Consider the following 13,605-nt stretch of genomic DNA (forward strand, 5'->3'; position numbering starts at 1 on the left):
AGGAATCAATATGCTCATAACATTTGAAATTTTCTACCAAAATATGTGGGCTATTAAATTATCATTGTGTTATAATGATATTTAAGTGAGTTTATCTTTCTGGATTGTTTTGGATATTTACTTTGATATTTTTATGTTTACTATTTGCCATGACCTTTTTCTTTTCTCAGTCTAAATAGATATTCACTTGTAGTAAAAATATATATAAAGGCAGGACTTCAGGCCAAACTCGTACGTTGCGAATAGGTTGGCACAATGATGACGGTGCTCTAGTTGGCTGACATTGCATAATATCCTGTCTTCCCGGTAGTCTCCAGACTCGCATAGAACATGAAACAAACCATAAGCAAAAAAAAAAAAACAAAACAAAACAAAAAAAAAAACAAAAAAAGAAAACGTACCTGGGTCAAACTGAATCAATTTGGCTGGAGTGACAGTAAAATCCTTTCCAACTACAGCTGACACTGGATTGACCTTAGTGGGGGGAAAATGTCACATAAAACATGTTATGAAAATATCCTACACTAGAGGAATGATAACTCTCCCCCCACACCAGACTAAGTTCATGGTTTCAAATCTGTTTTTAATGTTAGGTAAGATTTTTTTTAATTATAATAAACCGTTTTGGATCCATGCTATGTGGTGTGCTTTTTTTCCTCTCTCTTTCTCTCTCTACTGACTGTTTCTCCTTTTAAAAGTATCCAGTTATTGGAAAAAGTAGAATAAAGTTTAAAACCTTATTGTTTTCTCTGTTATGAGCACCATTTCATCCCATTACCTCTCTTGGTTTTAAAATGGAGAAGAAAGAGGTGGGGGTGAGAGAAAGAGAAGCAGGCAGCCCAGAGAGCTGTGCACTGCCAGCCAGCTCTGAGGGCCCCTGCAGGCTCCAGGGCATGGGGATCCCTCAGGCCAGATTAACCAAACAAGTCCTGGCTGTTGTTTTCCTGCCTGGATGAAACCATGGCACTGCCCCAACATGAACGAGAGAGAGCTTTGTGGGGCTGACAGACCTGGTAAGGAGCTCTGAGCAAACCATCCACTCTAGGGACCCACAGTTTTAGAGGCATTGTTCTGAAAGCTGTGAAAAGGGAAAACCAGGCTGGTCTAGCTGGACTATGGACTGCTTCACTGTGTCCCTTATCCGGGACTCAAACCCAAAGAGGCAAATTCAGGGTTGTGAAGTCTCAAGCTTAGACCCCCAAGGGGAGCCTACATGTCTGCTAAAGAAATGTCTGTGGTGAATTTGAAAAGGGCCACTGAGTCAGACCCTGGGCAAATATCACAAGCAGCTGCTAATTTTGCACCTTTTCAAGGTGTTGAAGATGGTCAATACAGCGAAAGGAGTGGAGCTGCACACCTTGAAGCTCCAAAATGCCCATCCATCCCTGCGGCCTCAGACAATGTCTCTACTTCCGATCAAGACACTAATAGGTTAACTGTTCTGTGTGGAAGCATCTTGCTGAAGAAGGGACTGCCTCCTAGGCTTCCATTTGCTTTTGGTCTTCAATGCCAAGGCTCCCCGTGCACCAGCTTTTGCTGGGAAAATGCAGCCATTGTACGCCTGCATCCACCATATGCTGGAAGTTGCATTTGTCTGTGTGGTTCTTGCACATGCAACTACCTAGTATTTACCACCTCTGAGTTTACAGAATTCTAGGTGGGAAAAGCATGTCTGAGGCAAAGTGCTTAGAACAACTGGTCGGGTGAAGGGACACAATTCGGTGAGGGCAAACAGCCCAGGGTATGTCTTCTCACTCTTCTCAGTCAAACAGCCCACAAGATCTTCTGCGAGATGGCAGAGCATGCTCCCAAAGCTCAGGGACTGTACTTGATGAAAGCCTGCACTCTTAGCTGTCTGGTTCTTAAAACTTATGTAGACTAATATCCCATGTGGGCCCTTATTACATGTCGAGGTAAGCAGTAACATGGACCTAAATGCTTTGTTCCCTGGAGCTTTTTCCTACCTTGATGCTAGAACACCCTTCAGGTCCTGGAAACAGAGACTTACACCCACTAGAAAGATAAACAGTGAGTCTGGGTATGATCAGGTTCAGGGCCATGGTGTTCTGGGGACAGTTTTAACTCATTGTAACTGTGACTAACAGATGCCATCTCGCCCAGAGGCTCATCTCCTCAGACCGAGTAGGAGTCTCTCTCCTTCTCCACAGAAGCACATAGCCAGCTCTGCGAGCCCACTTTCTGGAAGGGCTGTTGTCACAGTGACTTCTAAGACTCCCTCAACTCTGCAAGCCTCCTGTGCTCCAACCTTGGGAAGGTTAGTAAGTCTGGCTGGAAGTGACAATGGGAGGACTCTTTAGAGTCAGGTGACTGTCCCAAAGTGCTCTTCTATTTCCGCATGATGTGGATACATCTCAATATAGACTTATATCTCCTGCTTTACCGTTTCCACTGAGCCATGGGAAGAGATCCTGTTTATCCACACCTCGTGACTGGTATTTGCTTTAGGCATCTCATAGGAGTTGTGTACACCTTTTAAGGTGGAGTTTAATACAGATTCACTAAGTTGTATACGTCTTTCTGTTAAATCAAACTTGAAAGCTAACGGTTGTGTAGAAGTAGCCAGATTTCAAAACCAACAGTGGATTTAAAAAAACTATCTGGGAATTCACTGAAAGTCTAGGGGATAAAGATGTTGTGTACTTGGACCCTCAGGCATAGAGTGACCACTGCCCCCTGCAGTTTGCAGTTTCCTTGGCCATTCTGAATATTTCTAAGAAAACCATCAAAGGCGCCCACTGACAGCATTATGTTCTACCTTGACAATTTGCATTTCAGAGTTGTTACCTCAATGCCCACAAAGGCTGAGTCCATGGAGTATCCCCTTCTGGTAACTTCCAAGGGCAATAAGCCCACATTCTCACAGACCTCATACTCAGTCTGGGACCATTCAATATAAGACCACTTCAGCTCCAAGCTGTACATGGATAAAAAGGAGAAAAGTGACATCAGGTACCTGTACAAATGCCCCTCAGTATGGTCTTCTAGGTGGGAGACTGAGCGCTGCATCCCATCAAGGCAGCAAAGAGGGTTGGCTAACACACGCCAATGACGGAAGTCCCTCACACTTATTTGAATTATCTGTTCAGGATGAACTTTTGCACTTTCTTATTTGATCACCATAATGAACTCACGAGGGAACAGAGAAAGTGTTAGAAATTCCAACCTACAAATGAAATAAGTAAGATTAAAAGAATTTCAAAAGCCTGATAGTTGTTAGTGTTAGGCTCATAGCTGAGTGTGTGAAGGGAAAGAAAACCGCAGACATGACGTACAAGAGTCCACTCATTTTAGGGAGATCTCCGAATTTGGGTTCACATTAGTGAGAAGTTATTCCCAGGATGTGCTTAGGAATTAAAGTGTCTATATGATTTGTACCTAACACCCGCTCCTCTTTCTGTGCAGTGCAAGAGACACAATAGTGGGCAGCTTGAGTGCATCTCTGGCCATCTCTCGGTGTCCACGGGAAGAGTGGGTCCAGGACCTGCTGATGATGCTGGCATATGCAGACGTACAGCTCACGCACGGCCTGCACGCATCTTCTTGTATGCTTTGCTTCATCTTTAAATGACTTACAGTACCAGATACCAGTGCAAATGCTGTGTACAGAGCTGATTTGATATATTGTTTAGAGACTGATAATAAGAAAGAATGTCTGTGCCTGGTCACTATGACATAATTCTTTAATAAATAATTTTGAATTATGGTTGGTTATGGTTGAATTATGGTTTTCAAAACCCCTAGGACACAGAAGGACAACTGTCTATGGCTAAATATTATTCATAAATAGTTCTGACATATCATAAGTAAATCTGACACTTGATGGAAATTGCCGTATTTAATGGCAATCACTTAAAGAACTTAAAAAAAAAAACACAACAAGAATAAGATCAGAAAGATTCAACAACTAACTTATCATCCTTGCAGGGGTCACATGTCTCTATCACATGATAAAAAGTTCACCAGGAAAGTAAGTCCAGTGGTACTGGCTTATCTAAGGATGATGGTGAGGGAGTGGTGTGACACTGCAGCATAGACTTATGACCGGGACTCATGGTAAGATATGCATGCGCTACACATATGTGTTTATTCAGGAGTTATGGAATGTTGTTACTGAATGCTGGATATCATAAAGATGACATTATTACATTTAAAAATATTATATAGACACTGGTGACAGTTTTAACCTTACAGGCATCATGCTAATTCAGGTGGTGCATTCTATATATGTCATTATATTAAAAAAAAATATATTGGTTCAGTCACTGATGTCTGATGCAAGAGAATTTAAGTCTAGAATGAAATAGATCAAGAAATTAAAAAAAAAACTATGCTTAAAGCATAATAAAATAATAGTCAGTAAGGTCAATTCAAGTGGCAATAGAAATGACAAGTTGCAAAGAAATCCTAAAGGATCCAGGTAAACAAGAAAGAAAAAAGTAATTCAGAGAGCCAGGCATGGTGGCCCACACCTGTAATCCCAGCACTCTGGGAGGCAGAGGCAGGCGGATCTCTGTGAGTTTGGGGCCCGCCTGGCTCACAAAGTGAGTCCAGGACAGCCAAGGCTACACAGAGAAATCTTGTCTTGAAAAAAATAATAAAACCACAACAACAGAAAATGATTCAGAGAGAAGACAGCAAAATAAATAGGAAACTGATATGTGTGGATGGATTTAAGTTAAGTCTCCTAAGAGTCAGGTGAGTTCTGAAGCTGAGTTCCACCCATAGCTGATATTATAAACATTATAAGCAGGGACCAATGTCACTGTACAGACCCGCATAACCTTAAGACCTAATATTCAATGCAATTTGGTTGCTGATCTGGATACAGACGGAATAGTTTAGAAGGTTGTTCTCTCCAAAGCACAAAGGGCCTCAGTGTTTGGAAGTATGCACGTGTATTTCGTGGATGCAACATATGAATTAGCACAATGCCTGTGGGTTAAAACTGTCACCAAGGGCTGGAGAGATGGCTCAGTGGCTAAGAGCACCACCTGCTCTTCCAAAGGTCCTGAGTTCAATTCCCAGCAACCACATGGTGGCTCATAACCATCTGTAATGTGATATGGCGCCCTCTTCTGGCTTGCAAGAGTACATGCAAGCAGAGCACTGTATACGTAATAATAAATAAAATGTTAAAAACCTGTCACTAAACAATGTCCTACTTTTGTTTTCCTTTAAACTATTCATTATAAATAATAACAACCTGTTGAAACACCATGAAACTTAATCCAGGCTATAGATTTTCCAGAAAAAAAATTTTTTTAAAAGAAAGCCTCCTATATCCACAGGATGTGCACAATATAATTTTTTTGGTAGTAATTTATTTGCAAAGCTCCTTCTATTCTTAAACTGTGAAAATACCTAGAAGGAAAAGAGAAACAATGTAGCCAACCACTTTGGAATTCTCCCTGTGAGAAGTCACATGACTGTACGTTTGGTATTAGATATTCAGTTGTAGGCACCTACAGGAACAGTCTGGAAATTCTGTGTAGTTAGGCATTGCGTAGACAAGGCTGGCTCGGTATCTTCATGTAAGGGACCTTCCTCTTACCACTGAACAAATGCATCCTCTGGGCAGAAGTGATGGCTAACAACATACTGTGACGGAAACACATCTGGTGACCTTCTCAACTTGGTGGGCAGGAGTCCTACCAGAGGCCAGAGCTTCTCTGCCTCACACTGGCTTTTAGAGTCAAGGACTCTTTGCTATGAGGTGGCAGCCTGGACTCTGAAAACTGTAGCAGCACCTCCAATCCCTCTACAGTGGATATAGCTTTGTACTTTACCCTGCTCACAACCCACCAAAACTATGTCCAGACTTTGCAGATGACCCTTGGGAGGAATGACACCTTCAGCCGAGAGCTCCCAGTCTGACGACACTCCACACAGCAGAGAAGCTGATTGTAAGGGAAAGCTAAAGCTTGGTCTCCAACAACTGCTTTTGGAAACAGAGGACACCGAAGTTGGATTACATGCCTCGAGGCTTGTGATCCCTCTGCTACTCTGTAACTCAAAGGAGTCAGACACAAGAAAAGGTGTTCAGACACTTCATTTCACATCGCAGATTCTTTGCCAAGTCTGATTTCTTCCAACTGTCCTTACCCCAACTTGCGCTTTCGTGCATAGCACACTAACTAGTTCTTTTGTGATTAAGCATGTCTCATAGGGGCGGCCTTTGCGTCCCTATGTATGACACCTCATGTGCAGCGTGCAGGAGACACAAAGTGTCACAGAGCACTCAGTAACTGCCTGCTTATTGTACTGTTTCCAGAGATGTCCTTTCTCAGTGTCATTCGCATCTTTCATACACCTTGAAAACTATTCTAGTCCAGAACATTCTCATGTGCTCTTTATGACCTCACCTCACTCTGCACTCCTTGACCATTTTTCTGACCCCATTAGAAAGGAAGATGGGCCTCAGCAGCAGGCAAAGGTGGTTTCCTAACTGGGCACCTGTGGTTCGCTTCTCAACACTGGGCCTATTGGAGACAGTCTGACTGCCACAAGCAGCCGAAGGGTGGTGCAGGCATTTGGTGGGCGGAGCCCAGCTGTGTACTGAGCAGAGGTTTATAACAAAGAACGCGTTTCCCTCCATGCTGATAGTGCCAGCACTGAAAGAACATGTTCTGTACTCTTTTTTTTTTTTTTTTTTTTTTTTTTTAAACCCGTGCTTTCGGTATTTTATTTTGTAGCTATTTGTTGCATGGATATGAAGGAACACCAAACTCAGAGAAACGCTTGGGGTTAGAACATCGGTTTGGGATCTGGGCCACTAATCTAGGTTAATAACAGCGCTTTAACCTCCTCTTGCCTCAGTTTCCTCACTTCTCAGGCATACTAGACACAAGTCATACTTCAAAGGAGTTCAACGAACATCCACGAGCGCTCGTTAGGTGTGGCGAGCTCTCAGTAAAAGGTCTCGTGGAACTTAAAGCTGTGATTATGTCATTCTTCCTGTAACCAGATCGTCACATATCGTCAAGGAGCGTCTGAGTTCAGAAAATGGACCTGCTAAAACAGATTTTTCTGAGCATCCTATCTAAGCTTTATTAATTCAGAGATGAAGCTATGAAGCCTGATAACCTCATACTTTGAACACCTGTGCTTCCCGGTTTTCATTTTCTCCTGATAGTGAGAAGTGGTTAGGCAAGAGGCCGCGGATCGAGTGGGAAAAACGAGCACGTTGGAGTGGAACACACTTCGCAACCGTTCATTAGTGTGGGAATGCGGTCAGTGCCGTCTCTCTGGGCTTCGGTGTTCATTATCTTAGAACGAGCAGAATTACGTTCCTGTCCAATCATTAAAATTCAAATGAGTTAATGTGTACAAAGCACCTGTACACAGTGGGTGCTAAATAAGTGCCATTTCTTTTCCCTTCCTCTGTGCTTTCCTTAGCTTGAGACTGGGGATAAACATGTGAACTCGCGGCTGCAGACGATGTGCAGGCATTAGTGAGCAAATGACTTCAACCTCTCCCCATACAAGGTGTTTCATAAAAGCAGTGTGAGTGTTTTTAAACTTTGCCTGATAGAAATTCCTTTCCTTTTACATTTCTTTTGACTTTTCTCTTTTGAGGCCAAGACTGAGTAATAGAACAGCTGGGTGCAGTTCCCAGCTGGGACAGGAAACAGTGATCCAAGAAGCGACTGAGTAAGAAGATCCATGGGGACCAATTTTTATTTTGAAGTTAATACTTTTCTTCCTTCCTTCCTTCCTTCCTTCCTTCCTTCCTTCTTCCCTCTCTCTCCTCCTTTCTTTCTTTCTTTTTTTTTTTTTTTTTATGGTATAATAAAGAGGTCCACATGGAACACGTTCTAAGAAAATTCCATTGGTGTATGTTGGCTTCATTCTCTGGACTACAGAGATGCTTTCAGGGAGTGCTGTGGGCCCTGTGTACCTTGCTTAGGTTCTGTAGATCATCTGGAGAGTCAGCTTGAGCCAGAGAACAGAGCAAGCTTGTGAATGAGTCATGCCCTGGCCAGAGCCAGCGAAAGACGCGCTCTGAGACCTGGAGGTCAGGGTTCCCGTCCGCTGCCACGCAGCCACTGCCTCAGAGATAATTACTCCGATGCTTTGAGTCTAAGTTCCTTATTATCGTTGGAGGATTGCATTTTAAGCACCTAACGCACTGCCTAGAACTCAGGCGCTTAGCCAAATCTAAATTTTGAGGCAAACATCCGTAGATTTCAGTGCTATACAATAGTTTCTATTTATGGCAGCATTTCCAAGTGTGTTGCCTGCACTAACCTGGATGGGAGGGGGGAAGAGAGGAGAGGTGGCTCTGTAACTGTTCCGGTGAGGTAAGCTGCACCATGAGCCCTCTCTCACAGATTCCCAACGACATGATCAGCTTGATGAATTCTGATGAGACATAATTAAACGCACTCATCAACTGGCCAGCTGTTGGTAACCTGATTCACCTCACCTGGACCAAACTCTCTTATGTTTGATGAAACAGGCCATCTATTGCTCCCTCAGAACTAATAATGCACAGAAAGTACAGTAGCAAAACAGCGTTTAGTTTATTACAAAAAAAAAAAAACAAAAAACAAAAAAAACAAAAAAACATGTAGACTGTTTGCTTTATGAATTGCCTGAAAGTCAATATCCGTTTAGAGGTAGACTTTACCAAACAGTTCAGGGCACTTCCATCAGTCAGTTGAATTAACATAAACATGCAGGGGAATTAACACTAGCAGTAAGGATCCCAAGATGCGTTTGCTAAAAACTTAAATAAACACAAAGTTCTTCCATATGCCGACCCTCATTTTTTTTGTTTTGTTTTGTTTTTTCTTCCGAGACAAGGTCTCTCTGTGTAGCCTTGGCTGTTCTGGACTCACTTTGTAGACCAGGCTGGCCTCAAACTCATAGCAATTCACCTGCCTCTGCCTCCTGAGTGCTGGGATTAAAGGCGTGCGCCACTCATTTCTTTATCTAAATTGTTGTACTTCCCCACTATTCAGGTCAGAAAGCTGCTGTGAACAACCAGTAAATGGTAGAACCAAAGTGCAGGCCTATTCTACTCCATGTCCAAAGGATAATTATCCATGCTATACTCCCCAGGGCATTGGATATGGAGGTCACACTAATGTTGACAGTTGTTTTTGACATTAAAACCCCCAGTACACTTTAAGTTTCTTGGCAGATAAATATTCCTCTCCCTGCAACTTGGATGGCCAATACCTATGGGGAAAGAAGGGCTTAGCCAGCATTAAGGAAGGCCAGGGGGACAGAGCAGGGTGGCAGGCCACGTGGGCTAATGAAGGCTGAACCCCCGCTACCTCGCCACGCATACACACTAACCAGCAGCAGGGATGTGGAAGTCTCTTCCTGCTCTGTGCCTCTGTTTCCTTGCCTGCAAGGTGGAAATCATGATGGTACCCAACCATCAAATAGAACTAAAAATAATAAAAGCTCAAATACCTATGATTCATAGTATGTGTGTTAGCAGGCTTTTGCTGGTGGCTTTGTTAAGACAAGCCACTATTTAGACTTTTGTTTCTTTTTCTTTTTAACTCTCTCTCCCCGCCCCCCACCCTTCCTCCCCTAACAGCACGCCTGCGTGCATGCGTGCGTGCGTGCGTGTGTGTGTGTGTGTGTGTGTGTGTGTGTGTATACAGGACAGAAGACAACTCTTAGGAACTGGAGCTGGGACTGAACTCAGGTGATCAGGCCTGAACACATACCTCCCTTTGTTACTAGAAAAGATGTGTGCTTAGTTTTAGAAAACAAAAACAAACAAAACACCCCAAACCATCTACTTATTTGGGTATAACCACCCCACTCAAATGCTGAGCAATTTCTACTTCCTCACCCACTTAAAAGAAGAGTACATAAAGGATGTTGGGACTGAATCTGAGTTGTTTTTTTATTAGCTGTCTGCTGGCAGTTTTCCTTACGGGCTCTAGCCATTTTGAGGCTATGCGGTCATCCCCAGCACGAGCCTGTGAAAAGGGACCCCTGCCCAAGCAAGCACACCTATCCAAGATAGCCACGGCGAAGTGGCAGCTGTGGTACCCACATGATGCAGATGCTGCTGTGGCCTGTGGATGTAACATTTACAGTAACCTCAAAACATAAAGCATCTCTACCTAGCCATTCCCTTCCTCCTAACAATAAGGCAAGGAAAGGGTATGTGTGCAAGGAAACATAGTGTCATTGCTAGGGACTCTCTGTTAGCCACACCATGCCACATGTGGCAGTCTAGCATTTCAGCAGAGCAGTTTTGATTGTTTGTTTGTTTTGTTTTTTTAAAGACCAAAGGCTGAGTGTAGTCAATTAGTTAATCTCTTAGAAAGTACGTTCAAACCTTTTTCTTGAAAATAAGGGTATTTGTTTGAAAATGCAAGTCATTGTTATCCATCCTTTAGACTGTGACCCTCCTCCCCCCAGGAGTATATTATCTTAGGCAAAGCCAGTTTCATGGGCGGGGAGCATTCGGTTTTTTTGGTTTATAATCTCAGTATTTTAAGTACAGGTACCTGGTCTTCCTTTTATCATACCTGTTCCCTAACTCCCAGTCTGGAAGCCTGGCATATGGTAGCCATGGGACCAAAGTCTGTGAAGTTACTTAATAGACCTAGGCAAAGGACTGCTCTTGAACAGGCAATGGAGGCAGGGTCGACAGGGTGCCAGTATTTGCTAACAATGACTCTACCACCCTCTGCTGGCGAATGGTGAAATTACACTATAGGATGGAAAAAAACAGACTATTCTCATCACGTTTCTCTCCCTGTTCACATCATAGAGGAAGCACAGTAGGGCTGTGCTCACTTATACTATTTTAGATGTCTTTGATGTGGTGGATTAAAAAATTGAGAACAAATTAACTTTTCTCCGAGGCATCTGGAAAAGGCAGTAAATAAAGAAAACTAATGCAGCACTAGAAATGGATGCGTGGACCTTCATTATGACCATCTGTCGGCCAGTAAATTATTCAAGGTCTATATCCAGGAAGCATCTGGAAAGGAGGCAGAGTCACTGGAATTACCTGATCTGTTACTCTTGTCAACACTGCAGATTTGCTCTTGCTATGGACTGTCCTGCATCATATAGATTTGTATTTCTAAACACCACTTAATATCCCCTCGAATTTATATTGTCTTCATCTTGCCTAAAAGGCTTGCTAACTTGCACTAGTGTGTTTTCTTCCTTTTTTTTTTGTAAGAGACAGTATACTTGGCTACTCCCTCCTATTTCATCCCACCCCGACCCAGCCCAAGGCTCAAAGCCGGGTGTGACAAAAACAGTCCTAGAGTGACCTCTGGCTGTAAGATGTACACAGGCACTTTGAGCTCAGAAAGCACCGCCCCAACATGTGGAAGGGGATGGATACACTTAGAGGCATGCTATAAAGGATGCTGTTCACTTAACCTGTTAGTGTCTTTATAATTTAGAAATGACCCGCTTTCCCATCATCTGGAAATAATACAACAGAAAATCCCTTCTCCATGATAAACTGTATGAGCTTATGAAAAGCTTTGTCAATTTGCCCTGTTTTGGTGCCCACTTACATCTGGTTTGGAAGGGATTATTTCACTTTCTGAATCAGATATATTCTAAACATGACATGCAGAACCAATGAATAATCGAAAGTTACCTTTGAGGAGTGGCAGCGTTCCCTGTGGGGTCCGTGACCTGAAATTCCAGGATATCTGAATTCACTTGCAAAGATGGGTTTATGATGTACAAAATAGTCTTAGTGGTTAAGTCCTTCTGGCTAAATCGCTCTTGGATAAATTCGCCTGCAAGCAAGAAGTAAGTGAACCTCGCGGGTAATCAAATCAAACGCCACTTAAAAGCTGCTAAAACCTCACAGTTGTTTGGTTTGAAACACCTGTGGGCAGGAACCCTGCCAGGTTGGGGATGCGATTCAGGTGGCAGAGTGCTTGCCTAGCATGCACGGGGTACATGTAAAATCCTGCCTGGCATCACACATCTGTATGCCTAACTCTTGGGTTATGGAGGGAGCAAGACCAGAAGCCGAAAGCCATCATCAGGTACATAGCAAGTTCGGGGCCAGCCTGGGCTACATGAGACCTTGTCTCAAAACAAAACAGCAGACGTCTCTCTTTTTTTTTTTTTTTTAAGGAAATTAACATTATTGCAGCTATGTTCTAATCCAAATGCAATGGACTCAAATTCATCTTTAAATTTGCTTTATTTCAGAGATATTTGCCTTACAGCACTAAATTAACGAGAAAGAAAATAGGGAATTAATAAAACCCATCACCTCACCATCCTGTTTAATGAGGTATTGCGATCACCATCTTCCCGAAGCAGAAATAATATATAATCTAACAAAACCATTAGAAAAGAAACCATATTTTTTTAAAGGAGCTGATATCATTTAGGATGCATAGAAGAAGAAGGAAATTGGTCTATACTATCAATCTGACCCTGGCACTGTGTTCAGAATATAACACAACCTGAAAAATAAAATGAAATAAAAATTAAAAACTAACAACAAAATGGTGATGGGTTAAGCTGCCGTGTGACAAGATTTGTTTCTTCTTATGAAGATGACTTTAAAAGATGCAGCTTCATTCATCCCAACCAATATTGATTTATAAACTGAGTCTATCAGCAAGCCCTGGGGAGCACTCACCAAGTGGGCCTGATTGAGTCAGTCTCTAGCCCTGGCAGCAACTAGTAGTTTATAATTACAAGTACTAAGATGGAAGGTACCTGTTGTTGTGTTCTCTAGACGTCCGTACAAGGGGCCTCGTAAAATCTTAAAGATGATCTGGTCGTCCTCGGTGTCAGGATCTGATGCCTTCAGCACATGGGCAGTGATGTAAATCCCATAGCAGCCGTTTTTCAAGAGCGCCACTCGAGAAGGGGAGTGCAGGCGTGTGATGCGGGGTGGTGCTTTGTCCAGCTGGTCTACCTGAATCATCAATGTGACATTACTCAAGGACGTCTCTCCCAGTGGTGCTACACAGGGCTCTCATGGTTCAATGATGGTGAGCTCCTCATTGGCAGATTACTTGGAGTCGTTATCTGTTCACTTCTGCTAAAGCCTGTCCTGCTCACCCTACCCCAACAAATACAGAGGCGAGGGCAGAGGCGTACATCACTCGGCTTTATGATTTACATCTTGTTTGACTCTCTTACAATATTAGTTTTATGACAGGAAATACTGTATGTTCCCTCCCCAATGCCCATTCTTACACCCAGCACCATGCCTTAACCATAACAGAATTGTGTGGAATGTGCTAAAACTGACCCAAGAATCACATGGCGAACTTACTGTTAGCAACTCGGAAAGATTTGTTGTGTTTAATGAACTACACAAACAGAATCTTAGGTATTCACAAATGCCCAGGTCCTTTCTCACATGCCTGTGTCCAAATGGCAAAAGTGCAGAATAGCAAATTTGAAACTGTTTACAAGAATCATGAGAGTGATTATCTTTAGACTCTGTGTTGTGCACCTGAGGCTGAAGACCACGTGACTCAAAAGATGGATATTTAAGGATAGTGGGTGGGCAGGTAAGGCTGTGGCAGAGATGGAATTCCTCGTGGCAAGCTGGACAGGCAGAGTAGGGGAACGAGCAATGTTCAATAAGAGAGATGCTGCCTT

The 13,605-nt window shown here is 43.0% G+C and overlaps 1 protein-coding gene across 1 annotated transcript in view; it reads right to left on the minus strand.

The window, feature by feature from the left end:
* The window catches only part of Frem1 (FRAS1 related extracellular matrix 1), a 139,230-nt gene that overhangs the window by 21,072 nt on the left and 104,553 nt on the right, over window positions 1-13,605 (minus strand). Inside the window, exons 26-29 of the mRNA XM_051156676.1 lie at window positions 12,709-12,910; window positions 11,621-11,765; window positions 2,806-2,935; window positions 402-474 (exon numbers count right to left, since the gene is read on the minus strand). Coding sequence (XP_051012633.1) covers window positions 402-474; window positions 2,806-2,935; window positions 11,621-11,765; window positions 12,709-12,910 — 550 coding nt within the window. The remainder of the gene's footprint in view (window positions 1-401; window positions 475-2,805; window positions 2,936-11,620; window positions 11,766-12,708; window positions 12,911-13,605) is intronic.

This window comes from Acomys russatus, chromosome 2 (genome assembly GCF_903995435.1).
Source record: "Acomys russatus chromosome 2, mAcoRus1.1, whole genome shotgun sequence".
In the NCBI taxonomy this organism is placed as follows: Eukaryota; Metazoa; Chordata; class Mammalia; order Rodentia; family Muridae; genus Acomys; species Acomys russatus.